The sequence below is a fragment of the Hoplias malabaricus genome, chromosome 5, assembly GCF_029633855.1.
Source record: "Hoplias malabaricus isolate fHopMal1 chromosome 5, fHopMal1.hap1, whole genome shotgun sequence".
Taxonomy (NCBI): domain Eukaryota; kingdom Metazoa; phylum Chordata; class Actinopteri; order Characiformes; family Erythrinidae; genus Hoplias; species Hoplias malabaricus.
The window spans coordinates 49,967,289-49,985,707 of record NC_089804.1 but is presented as its reverse complement, the minus strand read 5'-3'; the positions used below and the strand labels follow the sequence as shown (position 1 = coordinate 49,985,707).

The 18,419-nt window shown below is 38.1% G+C and overlaps 1 protein-coding gene across 2 annotated transcripts; it reads left to right on the top strand.

Annotated features, from left to right (window-relative positions):
- Positions 1 to 548: 548 nt before the first annotated feature.
- Positions 549 to 14,805, top strand: tmem240a (transmembrane protein 240a). 2 transcript variants are annotated; one of them, XM_066672547.1, is made up of 4 exons: positions 549 to 1,012; positions 1,752 to 1,858; positions 5,841 to 6,049; positions 13,604 to 14,805. In XM_066672547.1, the coding sequence occupies exons 1-4, from the start codon at positions 1,001 to 1,003 to the stop codon at positions 13,756 to 13,758; spliced, it is 483 nt and encodes a 160-aa protein (XP_066528644.1). In that variant the 5' UTR covers positions 549 to 1,000; the 3' UTR covers positions 13,759 to 14,805. The 2 variants fall into 2 exon arrangements, with proteins under 2 accessions (XP_066528644.1, XP_066528643.1); XM_066672546.1 differs by having other exon boundaries at positions 549 to 1,567.
- The last annotated feature ends 3,614 nt before the right edge of the window (positions 14,806 to 18,419 follow it).

Here is an 18,419-nt window from a genome sequence, read left to right as displayed (position 1 = left end):
ACCAACAGAAGATATTCAGATATTCAGTCCACCTTGTATATGTAAAGTGTGTCAAACTGAGCCACCAGTGAGTGGGGATTGTGCTGTGTCTGATCCACTCGTATCAGGGCACACACACCAACACGACAACCCAGGCATAATAGCCAATGCAGCACTGAGAATGAAAACCTGCTCTGTGGTGGTCCTATGGGGGTCCTGACAATTTAAAACGAAAAAAATGGGAAGCGAAGTATGCAGAGCAACACGTGGACTACAGTTTTAGACTGTAGAAATATACCGTGCACCTATGGTCACTGAAGCTGATTCAGTGGGCAGTGAGTGTAGACTGTTAGAATATTGGCCAGACAGATGACCATGTTTTTGGTCAGTATTCAGTCCGGTGAAATTCGTGACAGTTTATTTGTAATAATAACTCACGAGAAGTTTATGCGAACATCTGACGTTGGTCAGTGAGATGCTGACGTCACAATGGCCCAGATGAAAGTTGGTTCAGTTCTGAGAAGGTTTGTCGGATTGTGATCCTGGAAATAATTTTGCACAGGGAAATGTGAGTGAAGCTCTGATGAACAGCATAGTGAACAGAGGAGGGAAGGAGGGGAGGCTTCACGCGGACTCGGAGAGAAATGGCGCAATGTGAACCGCAGCGCTGCCGAGGGGGCGGATGGAGGAGGACGGTGGAGCTTATATAACCCGCAGCACTATTCATTAATTGGGAATAATTAGCGATCTCAAAAGGGGAAGATTAACGGTGACCTGGAGATATTAAGACACATCCCTGTCTTCAAGACTGCTGCTGCTAGCATTCCCTACCTTACCTTCCTCTCTACCTAACCCATCCCTCTCTCCCTCACACACACACACACACACACACACACACACACACTCTCTCTCTTACACACACACACACACACACACACACATTCAGAAGAGCAGGTAAGCCGCTCCCAGGCGCGATGGCTACAACAAGGTTCTGTGATCGTCCGCTTGGATCCTGACGCTGATGCAGATGCAGGTAAAGGGAGGGACACCGCGCTCCATTTCTTCATTTCTCAGTCTGCCTCAGCACGAAAATCGAACAAATGCATCGAGAGTATTTCTCGGGATAAACGAGAACATTGCAGACGCTAGATAATCTTTTGCCGAGCAGAAGAACCATGCATTCTTAAGCAGCCGCGCGCCAAGGATATAGCTACCACCCCCAACCTTCGCAGCGTCGCTGGACATTTTCTTTTTCTTGTTGGACGGTGAACCAACACCAGCACCAGCAAATCTATCCTTTCCTTTCTTTTTTTTCTGGCCTGGCCTTCAGTATCAAAGAAGATTTCTTTCTCGATGGGGAGAGGAGGCCACTCTCGGCGGCTCTAGATCTGGGGCCAAGCTGCCCCCCTTTTCTGCATTTATGCGCCTTCCACAACAGCCTTCTCCCAGTCAAGGCGCCTTGATGAGCTCCGCGTCCCGGGCCACGGCGCTTTAGCTTGGGCATCCTGAGTAGAGGACCGCGGGGGCTTTGATGCATATGATCACAACCACCATGATTTTTATGATCCTAGGTGCTTCTGTTGTAATGGTAAGACTTCTGCCTCATGTACCATTTTTCAGCACTGATCACAGGCACTTAATTAAGAAAAGAGAAGTGTGGAAATGGGGTCCACATACATTCAATATGTATAAACGAACTGCCATGTTACCTAGCCATAGAGGGTCTCTGGAACAGTGTGTATTTTAGCTGCAGTGTTTCTTCTGTGTTTCAGGCGATAGCGTGTCTGATGGACATGAACGCACTGCTGGATCGCTTCCACAACTACATCCTCCCGCATCTACGAGGCGAGGACCGTGTGTGCCACTGCAACTGTGGAAGGTGGGCTTCATATACCCCTCATATTTCAGCAAAGAACACCAAAAGAATGAAACGCCCGGCCTTCCGAGGCCTTAGGACATAGGACACAATTCCCAGCATTAGTGCAAGACTAGCTTTGTAGGCTACATCCATAAGAAAAAGAGTTCTTGCTTCATTAGTCAGACAAGGGTTGTAACATACATACAGTGCAGAATTCAGAGACCATCCTTTCATTCATTTAATTTCTAAGCAGGTACAAATCATTCATTGGCAACACCAGGCACCAAGCTTAAAGCTTAGTACATTAAATTATAATTGAAATAAATATATATATATAAAATATATAATACAATCAAAAGTAAAATACAACACATATTTCAATCTGTTAACATTCCAGGAGCTTGCTTTCAGTTTCAAATCAATCTCCAGGGATAATTACACATGCCTCAAAAAGTTTTTGAAGATGGACAAATATTAAAAGGTTTTCTGGCACCGTTGTCAGGAATAGAACTGACTGATATTACAGTATTCTATTCTATTACAACACTGTGAGTGCAGTTCTGAGAATTCAAGTTTCTGATTTATTAATTCTGGATTGAAATTGTTACACATTTAGAATATTTTTTTGCTGGCAAAAGTTGGTTAAATCTAATAATGCTTCTTTTTACACTTTACACCTTATTTGCTTTTTAATGTAAGTGTTCCTCTGAAGAAGCTATTCCTTTCTGCTCTGACACATGGCTAAATGTAATTTATAAGGGCTTTTTTACTAAGCTTTGGCACAATATTTTATGTGTACAGAGAAGATTGCCATTGATTTTATTTATGAAAGACAACTTTTCATGACTGAGTCATATACCCTCTCAGAAAAACTGGTGGTTTGTGGTTGTGGACCCCCAAAGCTACATATTTAGTACCTTTAGTTAGGGAAGATAATTGTGATATTCTACATTAATTGTATATATTTCAGCTGATTTCATACACACCAAGTCATCTTCAGGACCTGTATATTTGTTGTTTTAATATACACTGCCTTTAAATGAAAATGTATAAATATTCCCCTTTCCTTCTGGAGAAGAGAATGTAATGTACCTTTCGGGAACACAACTGGTTTTTAAAACCACGGTTGTATCTTTAAAAGTACATTTACACTCTTTGTAACTTTAGTGACAATAATTTATTACCTTTTATTCTGAGAGTATATGTATCTCTATGGAATGTGTACATGAGGCTTTGTAGAGTTAAGTGAATTGGATATTTGATGATTTTATGGAGAACTTTATGAAATTGTTCTTCATTACTTGATTTGCTTATCTACACTGTCCCCCCTGTCACGCCTGGCACAGCTCACTAAACTGAGGAGTTTTCATTTTTGATTTTTGTGAGATGCAAGGATTGGTTGTTCAGTTTTAGTAATTTATCCTGCTGACTAAATTGCTTGTTATGTTATAGGTGTGTATGGTGTATGTATATGGGTGTATACTCCCCCGGTGGCATAGAGCATGTTATTAATTTCCTTGGAGACACATGGGAGCAGAGGGCATGTATAAAGTGTATATATTAAAAATCCCCATGGGGTGAGGTAACTACAGTGTTAAATAAATGCCTACATATGGACACTGTTAATGTGTGTTCAGGTCTGGAGATTTTGTTGTGATGGATTTTTTCAGCTGTTATCTACACACTATCCTCATGGATAAAATATTTGACATTCATATATTAACTATTTGCTGCAAGGTGTGTAAAGAAACTGTTGGCTAAGTCGATCAATAGCAAGATTTTAGAAAACCTTGTGTGATGTTTTTTGCTGCAATACACCCTGTTCATCCAAACGTTTTTGGACAACCGCTCACCTAACATTTCATCTGAACTCAAAGATACCAGCACATACATTGTCCACTTTGTAAGCTTTAGAAGACTTTAGACTAGATGTTGTAGCGTTGCCGTGTGGATTTGTTGTCACACATCCAAAAGCACATTAGTGAGGTCTGGTACTGGTGTGGGATGATTAGTTTTGGATCATATATTCTACTCAGTGTCATTCTAAATAAGATATAAGAAGAAGATCACTTCGTCCCACTGTTCTACAGCCCCATGCCTGGAAGAATTACACTCCTTTTGCAGATGCTTGGAATTGAGCATTGTTGTACTAGACTAATGTGCAGCTGCTTCAAATATTTAATTATCCCATATAATTCCTTTTCTACAGAGGTTATACAAACAGCACAATGTCTGTGTCTACAGTGTGAATTATGTTGATTTAATATATTTTATATGTGGTAATCACATACATTTAACACATTTTTCAGTGTGTATGGAGGTTGCCACATTGAAACAGCCATTGCCCTTTGGGTGGGACATTAAGAGGGCTCTAATTGATATCACCGTTTACTCATTAGTGTTCCATATGCAGGCACACAGGACTAATTGTCCAATTTGAGCCATAAAAGCCCTGCAATCTCTACCCAAGGGTACTGAATCAGGCCGATCCAAAATTACTCTCAACTCTGACCAGCTCACTGCGCACACAGCTCACCTGAAATATTGACTGAAATCATATTATAGATATTAAAATACACACTTTGGAGAATTAGAGATGATTCCTGTGCTGTATAAAGGGTACTGTAATATTCAAATCTGTATGCAATTCCTCACCCAGCGGTTACACCACAGACTGGTTTCAAGGTGAATTAATAAATACTTTACTATAAGATTAATCCCACACCAATGAAAACCAAGAAATGCCAAAGAACGTGTGAATATGGAATAAGCATTGTCCATTTTTTTTATATGAGGCATTTTGTTATGCGGATTGGCAACTCAAAATTGTCCGTAGGCGTAAGTGTGTGAATGAATGTGTGAGTGTGTGTGTTGCCCTGTGAAGGACTGGCGCCCCCTCCAGGGTGTATTCCCGCCTTGCGCCCAATGATTCCGTGTAGGCTCTGGACCCACCGCGACCCTGAACTGGATAAGTGGTTAAAGATAATGAATGAGTGAATTAATTTTGTTATGCTGCATTCAGAGGCTGAAAGGGGGAATAGATACATGAATCCTCAAAACAATGTTTGTGAAATTTGAATACGTTTTTACTAAGTTTTAAAATGTCTTTATCCCAGTTTATCGGTTTTAACTGTAACCTTTATTTTATGTGGAAAAAGCACTGTCTACTGAAAGGTACTTTAGGGCTTCAAAAATAGTTCACGTAAATATGTTTGAAGAATCCATCTGCTTTGTCCCTGTTACATTAAAAAGTACATAGTCAGTGATATATTGATGCGTATTTAGCATTTTGTTTTCCCTACTGTTTATCCTAAACATCAAATCCCATCTAGAGTTCCAAGTTCTTCACTTGTAAGTAGCATTTCTGGGCTAGTTCAGGGTTGTTTATACATGGGAAAACTGGCATTTCCTAATTTCCAACACCACTTGAATACAGCTTTAGTGTGAAGAAAAAACATAACCTATCAAAACCATCTCATGTTTGTATACATAGACACATCATAGTCATTTCAATTCATTTCCCTGTACTTAGAAAAGGACAGGAAACCTGTTTACTCAATATATTCTTATAATTGAAGACAGTGAGCAGTTGCATTTTCACCTAGATTTTGAGGAATTTTAGTGTCAGGAGCCTACTGTGTATATTCATGAAAGTAATAAATATGTATGACTACTTTGAGTGTTCCTTTTGTCATTTTACCTGACATTGCGAGTATCTATGCGTACTCATACACATAAATAATTGTTTGGGTTCCTGCTTGAAAATATGAATCAAGAATTTAAAATCTTTAGGTTTTAAACTCAAACGTGACTTGTTTTGTAAGACGTATCCCTTGCCTCTGTAGGTATCTCTCCAAATAACTAATTCAGTATCTATCAGGTTCTTTGGCTCAGTTAAGTGTGTCAGGTGTCGCTGTGTTTTCAGAGCAGAACTGTACTAATTCCAGTGTGTCTTTGCATCTGTTGGTAAATGTCAAGACTTAATATTTTTATTCTGTTTCAGGCACCATGTCCATTATGTAATTCCATATGACGGGGACCATTCGTTGGTGGATTCATCTGAGAACTACTTTGTGAGCGACAGTGTTACCAAGCAGGAGATGGACCTCATGCTGGGGCTGTTGCTGGGCTTCTGTATTAGCTGGCTGCTGCTATGGCTGGATGGAGCATTACATTGCGCTGTGAGAGCCTGGAGGGCCAGCCGCTACTATGGTGAGTGGGATGAGTCCCTTCTGATTTACATTTGCATTTATGGCATTTGGTATCAGTTTTATTCATGTTAATCATGCTCATGTTTGGAAGGCTAAGTGGTGCACAGTGTTCCTTTCCAAGGAATGAAACCCTGCTCTGCTCTGTGAAGGGTGTTCTTTTACCCCCTATAGCAACCATTCAACAAGAGGGCATGAGCAAAGGATGTAAAAAGAAAGTGTATGCATAGGACCGGGAGCTCCTAGTGAAATTGTGTTTTTGTTAAGTGCACATCTCTTATAAAGAACACAGTTGCAGGGTTTAATGCACAATGTACACAAAAAAAGGAACTGTATGTTAATGTTACGTAGCTCAATGGTTTAATTTAAAAAAATCGATTACTCTGTTTGTTGTAAAGTTTGATGCTGTTTAAAAGCCATGTCATATTTTCAAATTTTTCCACATAATAGAAAATGTTGTTTTGTTATAACAGCCATGAGAAAATAATAATGACCAAGATATGCCATCTGACCAGTGGTGTCCAAACGTTTGCAAATGACTGCAGATTGATGCTGTATGATTCAAAATGTGGCAGATGAAGATATTTTTGTGCGTGAGAGTAGCTGCGTTTGGAGGAATGATTCACTCTTTACACCTTTCATGTTTAAGGAATAAATTAGAGCCTTTGGAGCTGGCACTCCGTATGTCCAGTCTCATGATTAATCAAGTCTTAGAAGTATAAGAACACACATTTATTTTTCTGTTGCTCATCATTTGCATAACATGATGAGAGTGGAGGAATGGAGGAGTGCTAATGGTAGCATTAACCATTTAATCATTCTCCACTGAGAATTATCACCTGTGTAACTGGATGAGCAATGTGTTAAGCAATGTAGTACTTTATTAGAAACAGTCAGTGTTTGCCATGAGTTATCACAGTAATATTCACTATGCTTATGTGGAGTGATCTCTAAATATTGAAGAAAAACTGTCAAAACCAAATGTTCAAATGGTTTGAATGTTGATCCTATTGCTGAGAGGTTGTAACAGACTCTCTTTACCATCTCAGGGTGGGAAAAACTCTTCCTCTGAACCACCCCTTGGTACAATGCAAGCTTAACAGTATTGGTTAGTGATCTCCTCCAAATATGTTAAGCTGTCTTATAATGGCATTGCATTAGCAGCTCTTTGAAAGGATACAGTGACAGTATTCAGTAGAATATAAAGTGACTAGGCTTCAATTTCCCAGCTTCTGTGTGACAGGGGAAGCCTAGCCTGTTGATGATATCATAAGAATGAGCTTTGAGAAATTTCTTATAAATAAGGTAAGGGAATTTTTGGGGATCACATTTGAAATTTCCTTGATTGCACCTAAAGATACAAACTTAATTTTCTGGAAATTTGGGACACTGCAAAACAAAACCAAATGAAAAAGCATGTTTTTTGATAAATGTATGACCATTTTTAATGTGACGCCAGCAATGGTTTACAAAGAAATTGGGATAATGTAATTGTATAATGCTAATGAATGAAATAAAAAATTGGTTAAGTGCCAAAAAGTCAGTGATATGTTTGGGTTTTAAAAAAGTAACTTAGAAAGGCTGAGTTTTTCAGAAGTAAAGATGGGGAAGCACTGACAACTATGTCAAAGACGATGCAGGTAAATATTTCAACAGTTGAAGAATGTTTCTCAAATTAAAATAGTAAAGAACTGGGGCATTTTATCATCTGCGCTAAATAATACAATTATTAGAGTCAAAGGATCCTGTGAAATCTCTTTATGCAAGTTAAAAAACTTTGGAGGGAAAATATGGTCTGTGAACACAGTTGGTCATTGGTCAAAAAAGTTACCATTCACAACTCCAAAGAAGAAACCAGATACAAACAGGATCCAGGAATACTGCCGCCTTCATCTCATTTAAGACGGACTTAAGATGTAATAATTTTGAACCATATATACAGGTTTAGAGCAAAATGCTGCCACCCAGACAATGTCTTATTCAGGGAAGTCCCTGCTTATTTCAGCAGGACAAGGCCAATCTACATTCTGCATGGATTACAACAGCATGGCTCCTTAGTAAAAGGGTACAGGTTCTAAAATAGTCCAGACCTTTCACGCATTGAAAACACACAGCACAGTGGTAATCATGCTTCAATGTCAACCTTTTTGGAACATGTTGAGGGCATCACATTCAAAATGGGTAAATATATATAAAACATTTAATAAACATTCTTAGTTTCAAAATTGAAATATAGTCTTTGTACTATATTCAGGTAAATATAGGGCTTAAATCGTTTTCAAATTCGAACATTTTGTTTTTTTGTTTAGGTTTTGCACAGCATTCCGATTTTATTTGGAAATGAGGCTTGTACATGGAATGCACAACTTAATATCACCTTAATATTGGGACTGGCAGTATGAAAAAAACAACCCTAAACACTGCTTAAACAATTCACAGAGCACTCTGTTATAGCCAGCTGAGTACTTATTGGGGTAAAATACTTCATACATCACCTTCTCTGTATGTTAAAAGGATTTTTGTGTCTCATGCCTTTAATAGCATCATGAACATGTTGATAAACACCAAGATTCATGTCATTTAGATTTTAATATAGACAATAGCATTACACTTAGGTCTAAACTTTAGCTTGAATCTATGCTTGGTGATTGGAGCAGGCATCAGGACAGATGGTCCATTAATGACCATGGAAAAGGACTATGGATTGATCAGTAAATTTAAATGTGATTACGCTCCTTTAAATTGGTAGATTTGCTTCTTTTGTTTTTAACCATATTCAGAATGAATTTAACATGTTATTACAATACTTTCTGTGAATTTCACAACTTACTAAAATATGTCTATTCATAGACTTTAGGGCCTGTCTGAAATGGTATAGTTTGCTCCATGGTTCAGAACAACAGTAAGTTGTGACTGCTTTTCTCATGCTGCTGTCATCAATTCTTCTGTCATGGTGTGATGGTTATTGCAGTGAAAGTATGCTTTGGGTGGATGTAACCACCTGAACCACCAGGCAACATAGCAGTTGTTTGTTACAGTCATCAGGGTCCGCTGGGGTGCTGTGGTACATATGTTGTGTCTGGAAATGTAAGTGCCTCTTTTAAAAAAGGGAAAGCTTTCAGTATGCATCAGCCATCCCTTGGGCAGGAGTTTGGGTCTCATCAGGGGGAAGAGGAATAGCAGAAGATGTTTTAAAATGTATACACCAAGCAAAATGGAGTTAAAAAAGCAGTTCAAAAATGAGTAGACAGGTTTTCCCTAAATATTTCAGCTATGTTTAGAAATGGCTTGGACACACTGGGATCTCTGTGGTCTGTGACAGTGCATGGTGCTGGAAGTACATTAAACATGCCACACACAAAAGAGTCAGACAGTATCACTAAAACTAAGTGATATTTTTCAGACATGTCAAAGTTTGTATTATAAATTAAATTTCAAGGTGAATTTTAGCACAATTGATTTGCTATAAAAATGTACTCCATTTTCATGGAATGATTTGTTTTGGTGACTTTTTTTTTTCATTTTCTATGGTCCTAACATTAGCTAGATATAAAGAAATTGTTAATAAATCTTCATATCGTGGTTCATACCAATAACAATATCACCAATATTGTGATTGCAAATAAAATGTGATTATGATAAGAAATTAAGCTTAATTCTGACAATACTGAGCTACCTTAATTTAATATACATTATTATTATTATTAAATTTTATGTAAAATATGCTATTTTGATATTACAACTGGGGCAGCATGGCGCAGCAGGTAGTGTCGCAGTCACACAGCTCCAGGGACCTGGAGGTTGTGGGTTCGATTCCCACTCCGGGTGACTGTCTGTGAGGAGTTGGTGTGTTCTCCCTGTGTCTGCGTGGGTTTCCTCCGGGTGCTCCGGTTTCCACCCACAGTCCAAAAACACGTTTGGTAGGTGGATTGGTGACTCCAAAGTGTCCGTAGGTGTGAGTGTGTGTTGCCCTGTGAAGGACTGGCGCCCTCTCGAGGGTGTATTCCCACCTTGTGCCCAATGATTCCAGGTAGGCTCTGGACCCACCGCGACCCTGAACTGGATAAGCGGTTACAAATAATGAAGGAATGAATGAATGAATGTATAGTTATACACTTATTTTAAGCACATTGATATAAAGTACTGACTGTGTAAGTCAGAATCTGCCTTTACTTTCTGTCTTGACACAAATTTTTACATCTACACACTTTATATACTGCAGGTCATTAGCATATTTTTTTTATTTAAAGCATGATTTAAATTAATTAAATTTAACGATATTGTAGCCATTTGTGCTCTTTCAACATCCCATAATCAGTGACTGATATATGTAAGTGGCCTTTAATCTGATAGACAGTACTTTTTCAGTAGTGGTGATGCTACAGTAAAAATCCCTCATTATTTCAGCAGTTCAGCTAAACAGACAAACAGTCAAACAGACTTTGTTTTGTATTAAAGAATGAAAAAAACATGTAATTCATGTAATTTGTTCATAGACCAAAGATCTTCCAGCACTGAATTGTTATATTGCTAATTAAAATGGTCTATATTATATGTATACTTTTCTGAAATTGAGAGAACATTCTGTTAACACCTTTTATTAGAAACCATTGTCTTACCATATGAACCTCTTCCGAACAATGATTTTTTAAACAGAGGCCAAATGTGCATCAAAATACCAGTGAAAAATGACATTTGGATTCATGGATTCTCTGAATGGTGGAAGCAGACGAGGAATAGTAGGGGATGCCCCCAGAGTGGAGCTGTGAAATTGTGACGCTGATGGCAGGTCAGCCTCATTTAGCCTTTCTGAGATAGAAGAGTGAAGGTGAGAGCGAGGGAGAGGGAGAGAGAGAGAGAGAGAGAGAGAGAGAGAGAGAGAGAGAGAGAAAAGAAAGAAAGAGAGAGAGAGAGAATGGGGGTAGGTTGTACTGTCATATCCCCACCCCCACACAGCACAGACACACACACACACACACACACACTTTCACTTTTCCTGCTCCCTCTTGCTTCGTGAGTGCTATAAATAGAAAGAGAGCAGCTGGAAAGGGAAGGCAAGCAAGGGGGGAGATGTGTGAGTGAGAAGATACACACACACACACACACACACTGCATAAAGGAGTACACATTGATTTTTTTATAGCTCTCATTCTCTAATTCTATCTCTCCCCTCCATCCTTTCCTCCATAAACCACTGATATAAGGCGTGCCATTTTCTTTCCTTTTTACTTATGTTTATCAATTATTATTTATAAGATAAAAAAAATATCAAGATGAAATATTTTTTATTTTCCTATCAGTTTCATTTTTTTATTTTTCTTGCTATTTAAATAAAACCCCACTTCTCCAAAAATAAATCTTTCAAAAGAAGGGGGAAAAGCTTTATTAATTTAATACAAATCAATTAATTCAAGAATGTTTGAATTGAATTTCTATTATTCTATTCATAATGAATTTTTACAGTGTAAAGGATAGATGGTCTTTTCTATTTATATAAAACAATAATAACAAAAATCAGCAAATATACAGATACAAGGTCTTATCTGTTATTTAAAAACTACCATTAGATTCATGTGTCTATGCACTGGCATCTGAGGCAGGGTGTTCTTATTCAAATGAAGGATTTGAAAACATGGCCCTTATTTATTATCTCCTTCTGAATACCCTTCAGCAGAGTCCTTGTGTATGGCAGACCCAAAGAATGCTATAAATAACCATCCCCTCCTTACTAGCTTGGCCATCGGTTAGGGCAGGGCTGTCTGGGGATCTCTCTCTCTCTCTCTTTTCTCTTTCTCTCTCTCTCTCTCTCTCTCTCTGTCTCTCTCCCCTCCCTTTATCTCTCCCACTCTCTCTTTCTGTGTTTTTTGATTTGTTGTCTGTAGGTCAACAAAATGATCACATTCCTCACTACTGCAACAATTATTGTCATTCACTATTCTCAGGTACACACTACACATGGATAAATAGTGCAATATTGATGTACAAAATGTAAATATAAAACATTTACTGTTGGAATTATGAAGAAATTTATTCAGGAAACCATTGCTCTCATATATTTTTTACACAAGCTGTCTTTTGCAATGGATTAACATTTCATGATATTAACGGAGTACGTATATTTTTTCTCATCATCTCACTTGCTATGGCCACTATTTGGCCACTATTTTCCCTATTTGCAAAAATTTTGTGGCATGTGAAATCTAAACTACAGAATGCAATGAAGTGCAAATCAGTTAAGGTTTATATTTAATTGAAAATAATACAAAGAAACTATTTTCAAATGCTGAAACTAAGAAAGCTTAATGCTTTTTTAAAAATATTTGCCTATTATTAAATTTTAGTTAAATACGTATAGTGTTTTATATATTTCTTTTATATATTTTATTACAGTATTTTATAATGCACACATAATTACAGATCTGTCACCCATTGAAAATAATTTTTAAATGGCTTTTGAAATGTGAATTTATTAGAAATTATTTGGGCCCCCAAAATAATTTTATATTTTGATTTGTCAGACCACAGGACACTTTTCCACTTCACCTCAGCCCATTTTAAATGAGCTCTGTCTCAGTGAAGGTGGCTGAGATTTTGTATATTATTTGTATTGTGACCCTTCTTTGCATTTGTTTGTTTTAACTTGCATTTGGGGCAGCATTGTGGTGCAGCAGTTAGTGTTGCAGTCACACAGCTCCAGGGACCTAGAGTTTGTGGGTTCAAGGCGTGTTCCGGGTGACTGTCTGTGAGGAGTTTGGTGTGTGCTCCGGTTTCTTCCCACACTCAAAAAACACATGATGGTAAAAAAGTGTCCATAGGTGTGAGTCTGTGAGTGAATGTGTGTCACCCTGCGAAGGACAGGCACCCCCTTCTAGATGTGTTCCTGCCTTGCGCCCAATGATTCTGGATAGGCTCTGGACCCACAGAGACCCTGAATGGGATAATAGACAATGAATGAATGAACTTGCCTTTGTGGGTGTAGCAATGAAATATGTTCACAGACAGTTAAATTCTAAAGCATTTCTGAGCCCATGCAGTGATCCCTCATTACAGAAAGGTGTATTTTTAATTCAGTGTCACATAAAGTGCCACCTTGAGTTGAGAAACTTTATTCTTGAATTTTTGCAATATTCAATAGGAGACAAGCTTCACACTCTAAGGTTTTATATGTCTCTAGCCAATGCTTAACAAAGACCATGGTGAATATATGCTTATGTGTAATGTGTCACATTGTATTTCAAGGTTTCGTAAGTACAGTATATTGCACTTGTCTTGTTTGTGCAATTGTATATGCATATTCAAAGTGGAGGCAAATTCATTTAACTAAATTTAGTCGTTATATGGAATGTCTTTAAGTGTTTAATGTGAATAAATGAGACTAATCAACTGTAAGCAAATATTTAAGGAAAAAAATGTTTTTGTGACAATGTTCTATACAGTTAACAACATGTACTCATCCCTTTACATCAAAAAAATAGAAGAAAATTTGGTTTTGTTGCTATAAATGTATATGATAGATCTGTTTAATGGATTTATATTTTTGGTTCTTCTCTTTTCGCAGACACACCATCCTGGTCCTGGCTCCCTCAGTTCTGTAACCTGCGAGACCTGCGCAGACGTGCACAGTTACGGCAGCTGGAAGACACCAGCGGAAACATGGTGCATATCAAGCAGAAGCTCTACCATAATGGCCATCCCAGCCCCCGTCACCTTTGACTCTCAATAGCAGTATCCCCCTAACTGCCCCATTACCAAATGCTGCCTCAGAGACCCTCTTCAACAGTCCCACTGCTGTCAGAACCAACCTTCCAGACTTTCTACCGCCACTCGACACAGTCCGAACCTGCGAATATAAAAATTCAAGAAGAAAGAACCATAACTTTTGTCAACGCATCATGTTCGTGATGGGAGGTGGGAGGTGGAGGTAAGATGTTTCAGGAAGGGGTGGTCTTTTTCTGTACAGGCATTGTATTTTTTTAATTGTCAAATCTAGGCATGCACTTTTAAAATGGGCTGGGATAGACATACATAGTGTTAAAATTGGGCAGTGAGTCTAGGGTGATTTTTATTTTTGGTCTTTTTTGCCTTTTTTCCATCGGAATGGATTTTTGGGACATGTGTGGGCAGGGCTTATGAGTGAAAAGGCTTAGAGGAATGGGGAGTGTCATGGTTTTTGTGACAAAGTAGTTAAAAGATTACAGCTTATGTAAATAGTTATACATATTGTTTTATGGGACCTAAATCAACACAGGGTTAGGGAGAGGGGTCATCAGAGAAATGAGCTATAATTCATGTGCCGGGAAGAGCAGACTGATGGAGAGTGCAAATAAAAAAGTGTGAAAGCAGAAGTGAGACATGGATGAAATTGGATCTCTGTAAAAAAAAAAAAAAAGAAAAAAAAAAAAAAAGACTGATCAGCTTTGTTACCTAGTGAAATCAATGAATGTATGTAATTTTATCTGTAAATAAAGGAGAGGGAGGGAGAGACCAGTATCAGGGCTCTTTGTGCTGGACTGAGTGTTCCTGGGTTAATATGAGAAAGAAAGAGAAAAAGACAGAGAAAGAGAGATTTCAGCACTTGCCTTGTCTTCCCTTCACTGTTTCCAATAACCTGTCCAGGTCTCCTTTTAAAATAACTCCAGAGTCAAACAAGAGCAAACCAGCGAGCCAGCACAGAGAGGCCTGACCCATTTTCCTCCTCTCCATGTCCAGACATTGCTGTTGTGAAGATGAAATGTCTGTTTTATTAAAAGTGCCAATGAAGCACAACAGTGACCCCTGTTGTAGAGACTTATTCTTTCTGAACACATTCACATTCCAGCTGTGGCCACAAAATCTATATTTCTCATGTCCAGTTCATACAGAAATGTGGCTATTCCATTTATCCTCTATTAAGCAGTAAAGTTATTTGAAACTAATTACGAACATTTTGAGGTTTCTCATTTGTCCTGTTTTTCCTCAACAGAATACGGTTCCTCTGTTCGACAGCCAAGTGCTGGGCTTCATACCCATCTATCCCAGACTAGACATAGAACGTGGTGAACTTATCCTCATGTAAAGCGGCTTCAGAGCATCCCATTTTGTTTTAAGTCCTGTGAGCTACAAGGTGAAACAGATGCTCAGTTGGATTCTGGAGATCCAGTTAGATCTGGAATTTGGAAGCCATTTGACTCCTGAACAGTTTTGTAGTGTGGCAGAGCATATTATCTTGCTGAAAGAGACAATAGGGAATGCAATGTTCAAATAGGTGGCATGTGTCAAAATAATATCCATATGAAATCTAGGACTTAACGTTATCCTGCAGAACATTACTCAGAGCATCACACTGCACTCACTGAGTTGTCTTTTTCCCGTATGGCGTCCTGCTGCAATCTCTTCCTCATGTAAGCAACACATATGCACATGGTTGTCCAAATGATGTAAAAGAAAACATATCAGACCTGGCCACCTTCTTCCGTTGCTCTATGATCCAGTTCTGATCTTCAGATGTCTGACATTGGCACTTTTTATAGTGGACAGGGGTCAGCATGGATGGTCTGTCGCAATGCAGCGCCATATACAGCAAGATGCGATGCACTGTGTGTTTCAGCTTTCACTCCCATCATGCATCAGTGAGACTTGGGTGCCCATGACCCAATTGCTAATTCACTGGCTGTCCTTCCTTTAACCAGTTTTGAAGGGTACAAACCAATGCATGTCGAAAACCCCCCACAAGACCTGCTACTGTAAAAGATTTTCATGATTGTCCATGTTCCTGATTAAAATCATATCAGCTTTAAGAATTGTGTTGATTCCTACCCCTTGACAGATGCCACTGAGATAATAAATGTTATTCACTTCCCCTTTCAGTGGTTTTAATCTTGAGGCTGAATGTGGGCGGAATAATAGGATATTTGAAAATATCTTTGGTTTGTGACATCACAAAAACTACATTCAAAACAGTCTGCTTCTGCAGTTTTACTAAGTGCCACTGAAGCACAAGTGTCTCCTAATGTTTATCTCCCAACATGTTCATGTTTGAGCTGTGGCCACTATATCAACATTTCTCATGTCCAGTTCACACATAAATATATTTTATTCTATTAGACAGTAAAATGGTTTCACAGTACTTACAGATACTTTGAGGTTTACTCTAAATGGACCAAAATGGCTGTTTTTCTCAGGCTTAAATGAACATAAGTAACATTACCATCTTCATCTCACACAAAAACATTCATTTATTTATTTTTTTTGCAACTGCTTTATTCTGTTCTGGCTCACAATGAGAAAAAAACATATTGTTTGAACATTTGACTCCTCTTTATAGTGATGTAATTTTGTAACAATGAAAAGAAGGAAAGCCTTAGACTATATTCATTCATTCATTCATTATCTGTAAGCGATTATCCAGTTCAGGTTTGTGGTGGGTCCGGAGCCTACCCGGAATCACTGGGCACCTACCAACAATCCATCTACCCATGTGTGTTTTTGGACCATGGGAGGAAACAGGAGTATGGAGTCAAAATAGGGTCAAAAAGATTATGAGTTTTAACTGCGTTTGAGCAACTACATACACGTAAAACTAAAATCCACAAATGTATTGGAATGTACAAATTTAAAACAACAACAATAATAATAAAATCACAAATGTGTAAAATAAAAGATTTGCATTTCTAAATCAAATGTCGTGAATGTATGAATCAGTACCTTCTCAAACGGCTTAAAATGTGCAAGAGCAAACCTTTTTAAGGTTCCAAATGTGACAGTGGGAATTTTTGAATGAGGTGGAAAAAATCCACAAATTCACCTTCTCTGCTGTGTGTGTGAATCTCTTTTTGCAGTTGCAGATTTAAGACTCTGTTTTGACGGCCAATTGATGGACCAATAGGAAAACTTTAGCTGGACCAATCAGATCGCGAGGTTTGTTTAACCAATCAGAACACTGATTTGTTGCTGTCAACCATAACGCTTTTCCACCGAAAGAACTCCGGTTCTTAAACCAGTTCTGTTCCTGATTCTTGGAACCTTGGTTCTTTCCAAGGTTCTTTCTTTGTTGTTGTTTTAAATTTGTGCATTCCAATACATTTGTGGATTTTAGTTTTGCGTGTATGTAGTTGCTCAAACACAGTTACAAAGTCCGTTACATTTGTGAGTATTGTTTTACAAACTCAAAATCTTTTTGACCCTTTTTTGACACCATACAGGAGCACTCAGAGGAAACCCACACGGACACAGAGAGAACACACCAAACACCTCACAGACAGTCACCTGGACCAGGGCTCGAACTCACAACCCCAGGACCCTGGATCTGTGTGAGGTGTGGTCTTTCCATTTTAGTAAAGCAGAAAGCCAGTTGCCAATCCAATGAATTTAAAACAATTATACAGTATACAAATCAACATACAAAATAATACATTACAACAATGTATAAATATATTGTGTTGTAATTAGCACAGGTAAGAAAATGGTCTTGAAACAAATAAAATGTAGTGTGCAATAACAGACCCATAATTATACTGGCCAAACCTTTTTAGAGTTTTAAGTACACAGTTAAACCTCATTAATATTTTTGTACATCTGAGATGACATTTACACCATATAGAACCTTTATCTGGCAACCCACATAAACTCAGTGGTCTCAGCTGACAACAGATATTTCCCTGACACATTTATATCATATAAAAGGCACTGGAAAGTCTATTATACACTGTCTATAACAGGTACAAAACAAGTATGTTGAGAGGACAACTCTAGTGATAGTTTTCTTAATATTATTTTTTATAATAACTGTTTCTGAGTGTGTAGTGTGCTGTTATTTCATTATAAACTAGTGGCAATTTGAATATTAATGCAGCACACTATATCTATATTGGTGTTTGGTGGTAGATAATAATTGTTCAGTAAAATAAATTCAGTAAAACTTTATTTTAATGCCTATATTTGATTAGAATGCTGAACAAGTTGCATTGTATATTGACACAGTGTTGCTATATACACAGTATATATTATTGCTAACAGACACGCAATTGCCCAATATTTCTTCTGAATTAACGATCATGAGTAGAGACATTGTCTCCTTTTTACTTTAGTAACAGTCTCTTCTCATCTGTGAATATTTAGGACCAAATGGTAGAGCTATGAGATTTCAATGGCAGTTAGTGACGAGAACACCTGAGGTGTCAGATGCTGATATTGGAAGATTGGGTCTGGATCATAAACACCACTTCATTTCATCACAAACGTTCTGAATAAAGTCCCATTACTTCAGAGAATGCAGTTGCATTGCTCCACTGCCCAGTTTGCTGTAGGCAATATTTTCCATGGAGATTATACAAGCTGTTTGTAAGCAACTGAACTTGTACACAGCAATGGGTGAACCTCAAAGTAGTGTAAATCAC